The sequence below is a fragment of the Peromyscus leucopus genome, chromosome 1 (genome assembly GCF_004664715.2).
Source record: "Peromyscus leucopus breed LL Stock chromosome 1, UCI_PerLeu_2.1, whole genome shotgun sequence".
Classification (NCBI taxonomy): Eukaryota; Metazoa; Chordata; class Mammalia; order Rodentia; family Cricetidae; genus Peromyscus; species Peromyscus leucopus.
In genome coordinates, this window is record NC_051063.1 from 62,759,633 (window position 1) to 62,765,632 (window position 6,000).

At 55.4% G+C, this 6,000-nt stretch overlaps 1 protein-coding gene across 1 annotated transcript in view; it reads right to left on the reverse strand.

Moving 5' to 3' along the window:
• Muc5b (mucin 5B, oligomeric mucus/gel-forming) overlaps nt 1–2,934 on the reverse strand; it is a 33,393-nt gene extending 30,459 nt beyond the window's left edge. Inside the window, 3 exon segments of the mRNA XM_037209059.1 lie at nt 210–278; nt 655–720; nt 2,835–2,934. Of these exon segments, the coding sequence (XP_037064954.1) occupies nt 210–278; nt 655–720; nt 2,835–2,904 (205 nt within the window). The 5' untranslated portion in view covers nt 2,905–2,934.
• Between the last annotated feature and the right edge of the window lie 3,066 nt (nt 2,935–6,000).

The window sequence follows — 6,000 nt, forward strand, 5'->3', positions numbered from 1 at the left end:
CATTGACCACATCCCAAGGTAGTCAGCAGGTGTTCTCAGGGTAAGTTCCAGACCCTGTTCAGAGCTGTTCAGGGGCCCCACCCTATGTCAGCTTCAACCAGACTGTCAAGTCCATCTCTACCTCACCCTACCCCCCCACCCCAGCCCTACCCCCCACCCCCACCCCGTACACTCCTTAGCATGGCTGGCAGTAGGTACTCTCTACTTACGGCTCACGCTAGGGAAGACAGTGACAGGTGGGATGAAGGTGACATGCTGGGTGGATGAAGATGTGGGGGCTGCAGGAGGAAGGTCAGGTCACACTGGGGATGTGGCTGTGGATATCCTCCCTGGCCACCCACCCTCTTCAATGCCCACCTCAAGGAAATCAGGAAGCCCCGGAGTAATAGATTCCAGGCTATTCAGTTTCTCCATGGTCACCCCTAGACCCTCTCCCTGAAACCTTCTCCTGTCTGCCTAGGAGTTCTTCCTCTCCGGGGTGCTCCTGTCTGTGTGTGCCCAGCACTGCCTTCAGGCAGAATGGACTAGTCAAGAGTCTCCATGTGTTAACTGGTATGGTAAGACTACCTGCCTGTTCCACCTGAGCCCCATCCCAGTCACTACTGCCCCTGCCACCAGAACATGACTCACCAACCCGGAGCCCGAGCCACAGACCTTCATATGCTTCCTGACCATCTCCGGTGAATCCTTGGTATTCCAAGCGTTGCTGGCCCTGGATCTCTGCAGGAAAGAGAAACATGTGTCAAGAAGCCTTCAGACCATGGACTGGCTCTCGTTCCAGGTCAAGGCCTTCTTGTAATCTATAGAAACCTGAACAGATTTGGGCCTGGTGATCCCAACCCAGTCAGCTGAAGTACCTTTTGGTCACTAAACATCACCAAAGACCCAGGTGTCCTCAGGAGTTCTGGCCCTTCCAGACCAGTCCTGCCCCTGCAGTGGCCCTCACCACCTGTACCTACGGAGTGACACCTGGTCTTGCCAGGAGTAGGGCAGATGTTCCAGTGGCTCAAGTGATCATCTGTTGGGAGGTGACTGTCGGCCCCATCACTTGAGTCCCTTGGAAGTCAAAGGCTGCCTTTGTTAGGGACAACACAATTAGAGGTTGTCACGAGGGACACAGCAGAAAGAAACCTGTGATTAGAGTCAGCCCCAGCCTGGTTGAGAGGGTCAGTTCTTGGTGCAGGATGTCCACTCTCAGTGGCCTGGATTAGCCACTGCCTCTGGGCAAGGCCACCTCCACAGCCTAACTGCTAGAGGCCCAGGAGACAGCTTCAGCCTCCACAGCTCAAGCCTCCAAAACCTGATGGCTCCTTAAGGCCAGCACTTTGCAGGAGACCATGGCCCCCAGGCCTAGACCCAGATGGCTACTTGCCCCAGTGCCATGGGCATCTCGGCTTCCTGTTTGATTTTCCCAGCGTGTCCAGCTGACATTTGGAAACCGCAGGGACCGTCCTGTGCATGAATCCTTCCTCAAGGGCCCCGCTTGACTGCATTCCCCAGAGGGCATGGCCTCTCCCCCTGTCCACCACTAACCCCAGATCCAAAGCCTCTCCCAAGTGTTCCTGGCCCAGCCTGTCCTCTGCCATAGCCTCCACCCCAAGCACTGCGGCTCTATGCCAGTCCCCCTTGGGCTGAGATCTCTCAGTCTCCACTTAGCTAGAAAGCTGTCAACCACCCATCACAGCATCTTGGTCTGGGTTCCCACTTCTCATCCAGACAAGAACCAAATCCCCTTTATTTGAGGGCCCGGACTCTCACCCTTACCCCAAGCACAGCTGTCACAAAAGCACACGCCCCCAACCCAGGGCTTCGTTTTGCCCTTCTCGAGTGGAGGGAGTGGGGAAGGAGGGCTGACCGTTCACCAGGTAGGCTCAGCACTATGATGGACAGGACCTGACACAGGAAGAGCCACATTATGGAGGGATATGGCCCAGGGGAGCAGTTACCAGCTGGCAGGTAGCCTTGGAAGTGAGAGGGACAGCCAAGGCCTCTTTGGCTCTCACAGAACGGGCTTTGGGGACACCACCCTCCCTCACTGTCTTCTCTCACAGATACAGGAAGCCTGGATCTGGGGTTCCTCCTGCTCAGCCTCCTAGTCTAGGGAGCAGAGCTTGGGGAGGTCATGGAGATTCAGGCCAGCTCTGCCTGCTTACTGCTTAGCCCTGTGGGGGCCATCTTTCCAATACTGTTGACAGTATTAGTACTGAGGCCTTCTCAAGGGCAAACAGGCAAGGAAAACAGCTCAGCTGACAAGTCAGTCCACCTGACTCAGCCTTGGGTTCAGACTACAGCTCTGGGTATCATATCCATCTGATCTGGCTCCAGCTCGAATATCTGGAGGCAGAATCCACCTCACCAAGGAGGCCCCAGCCTTGATGAAGATCATCTTGGTTCTTGTGACCCCAGCAGTGGGGGGTGGGGGTGAGGGTGGGGGGTGGGGAGCAAGGCCTGTCCTAACTAGAAGTCTCCATCTCTGCTAATTCTGATATGGCCCTCTCGGACTCAAAAAAGACCTCTGTGATCCTCCCATTCCTCTCCCATTCCTGTTCACTTCCAAAGCCAAGACTGACGTGGGGGTCCCACACCAAGGTTCATACATCGAGGCTTATAGGACCTAATTTTTTTCCGGACACCTCCATCGAAGCCAGGCCCTTAGGTTACTGACACAGCTAGAGTGTGGGACATAGGATCCAGAGCCCAGAGAACTGCAAGGCCTGAGACCATGGTATTGGGGACAGTGGGGGGTGCCTGTCATCTCAGGAGGGAAAAAATCCCAGGGAGAAGTCAATTCTCCAGGAAGACGGTTTTTAGAGGGCAAGGGGCTTCAGCCTTACCTGCTGGCCACACCTTGAGCAAGGCCACAGAGGCCCAGACCAGAGCCCAGCACCAGATCCTGCTGCCCATCCTGGGGGCAGCACAGAGGGCAGGCAGGAGGGACTGAGACAAGGCACTTGCTCCCTGGGGGCCTGGACTTATGTAGCAGAAGGCCTTGGCTTGGTGCCCAGTTCCTAGGCCATGTAGGGCACTGTCTACTCCCTGCACAGCCACGTGTGTTTGCTCTTGGGGAGGGGCCATGGCAGGAAGAGGCCATGGAGGAGGAAGGATTTGTATCACTGTGCCACCAGACAGAGTGCCCCCACCCCCTGCAGCTTCTGAGAATTGGGAGGGAGTGGATGGGGCAAGGAAGGGTCAGCACTTGGCCAGGGGGTGGAGCTGGCTACTCTGGATTCAAAGCCCTGGACCTATGGAGTGGGTATTTGGTCAGACAGCCCCATGTCAGCTCTTCTGGGGGCCTGGACAGAGCAGGGATCAGGGTCAAAGGGGCAGAAACCTTGGCTTGTGTTTATCCAGGAAGCTGACCCCAGATGCTCAACACTGAGTCCCAAAAGAATGGTCAAGGATTGAAGGTGGGCCCACTCCTCAAGGGTCATCCCTCAGCCTGGAAAATAGGGGCCAATCAAGGGATTCTGATTGTGCTCCATATGGCCATGGATCTGGTAGGGTCCCTGTTCTATGTAGCTTATGGGGGTCCAGGGAGGAGGGGACTCCTCACAGACTCTGAGAAAGGATGCATCTCTGGGCTCCTGTCTGCTGCAGAGCTCAAGCCCATGGTGAGAATGAGGCCCAGTGCTGGTTTCAGCCAACGTAGGCCACAGACTTCCCTGTTGGACTCTGCCTCTTCCTGGGGCCAGCTTATTAACCCTAGGCCTTGACAAAGGAGATGGCCAAGGGTCCCAAAGGCCTTGGACCTACCTGGGGCCTCAGCTCACGGAACTGGTGAACCCCATATCAGGGGCACAGTGGGGCGAGAGAATAACTGGGAGTTTCCTGACCCTACTGCCCATCCTGAATGGGAATTCCAGAGGCTCAACTCTCTCAGTCGTGTTGGCTGGGTCTCCTGAGGGTTGTGGGGAGCCATTTCCTTGACCGTGAACAAACCCACCAATGCCATTTCTAGGCTGCTGCAGAGAACAGGATGTTCACGTCTTAGCACTGCTTTCCTGTTAGATGCACACAGAATTGCTCACATCCCTTCTCTTATAGCCTTGCAGCCACCAGCAACAATACCAGATCTCAGCAGCCTGAGAAAGTTCCGGGGGCGGGGGGGATGAGCCAGGTTTGGGAAGCACAGTGTTCGAGTGACCTCAGTATCCTGGAAGTCCCTCCCTGACTGCCCCTGCACTTACCTTTCTGAGGGTAAATTCCTAGAGATGAAATGTTGGGAAAGGGAAAGGTCCATATGACAAGCCTTTGAACTATCTCACCACCAAGAGGTCAGCTGCCATTGAACAACAGAGCATGGGTAGTGCTAGTAGGGATGTGGGGAGGCAGGAACCCCGATCAGTCAGTGGACAGCCAAGTGGGGCCATCCTGACACTTAAGTTAATGCTATATGGCCTAGCAGTTCTACTCTTAGGTACATTCCCTAGAAAGAGAGATAACAGTGACTAACACTGCCACCCCTGATCTAGTGACCTTATCCATGGCTGCTAGAACAGAGGTACCCCAGGCATCTGACAATGGCTCAGTGAGTGATGGTGCATTCCTACAGTGGAATAGTATACAGACTTTTAAAAAGAGGGCCTTCTGATACCCTCCACAACCTGAGTGGACCTTGAGGATCCTGGTCTCTAAAGAGAGACTCCTGCAAGATCCCGCTTCTGGAAGGACCCCAGAGTTGTCCGAGGCAGAGACAGAAAGTAAGATGGGATGCCAGAGGCTGAAGAGTGTGTCTTTAGTGGGGACAGGGTGTCCACAGGGAAGATGGAAAGCTCTAGAGGTGGATGTGGGTGGCTGTGCATGCTGCTGAGCTACAGCCTTGGATGTAGTCAGTGTGGATAAAACCGTGTGGACTTTATCTCAATAATGATGTCAAGAGTCTGCTCACATTTGTTCCTGGCATGGCAGATGCCCCCAGGTTCCTGGATGGGCTCAGGCTGACTGCCAGGCTGACCCCTGTTTTTCGCCTTTGCAGTTTTTTTAGTGCCCAGTGTGTGTGTGTGTAGCATGTGCAGTCTATGACTGCTGCTTATAGACCTGGTTCTGGGTCTGGTATTGCACATCAGACCTTTGCTCTGTATGCTGCCCACCAGGGTCTTCCGATCTGCCATGTCCTCTTTCACGTCCCGTTCCACTTTCCACTGCTAAACGGTGCTGCTGAAGGACTCCCAGAGATGGTCTGGAGAGTGGGGCTATGTCCCCTTCCTAGATGGTCTGTGTCACCAGCATGGCTTGTGTAGGCCTCAAGTGCAACCTGCCCTCCTTGGCCTGCCTACCTGCTCACAGGCTGGGCAACAGCTGGTGTTCAATTGCACTTAATTCACTGATAAGCTGGTCTCAACAGGAGAATCCTGCAGACTCCCACCTCTGGAGTACCCACTGCCTGGGCAGCTGGCTGCCTTACCAGTTTCTCTCCCCTGCACAGGACCTGGCACCCTGTGTTCACTGAGCTGGGCCCAGCGGGCCTCATCCACCCCCAGCTCAGGTGATGTTGCCAACTCTTGTCTATCCTTACTCAGAAAAAAATCGCACTGTAGCCTTTGTGCCCACAGGCCGCACACAGTAGGCACTCCATAGATGCACATACTGCACTGGGGAAGCTGTAGCTCCCACCCAAGTCCTTTCCTTGTTCTGGCACTGAGCACATCTCTGGGGACGGAGGGTGACAGCTTGTTGGGGTCGCAGCTGTTGAGACATCCCGGATGTGGTGGCCACCCGGCCTGTTTGCACAGCCTTTGGAGTTTACCTCTTCACAGTTGAAGGAGTTGGAAGCTGTGAACAGGGAGGAGAGGGACAGAAGGGACATGGTTGTTCCTGCTTGGCAGGGCTGGGGGGAGCAAGTGGCTGGCCAGCCGCCTCCTGGAGTGCAGAGTGTGTGTGTGGGTGCCTCGGCTATGCCAGGAACCAGCCCTGTGGTTTTGACCACAGAGCCTGGGGCGGGACCCTGTCCTTCATCCTGGCCTCTGAGCCCAGGGCCAGCCAGGACAAAGGGAACTGCAC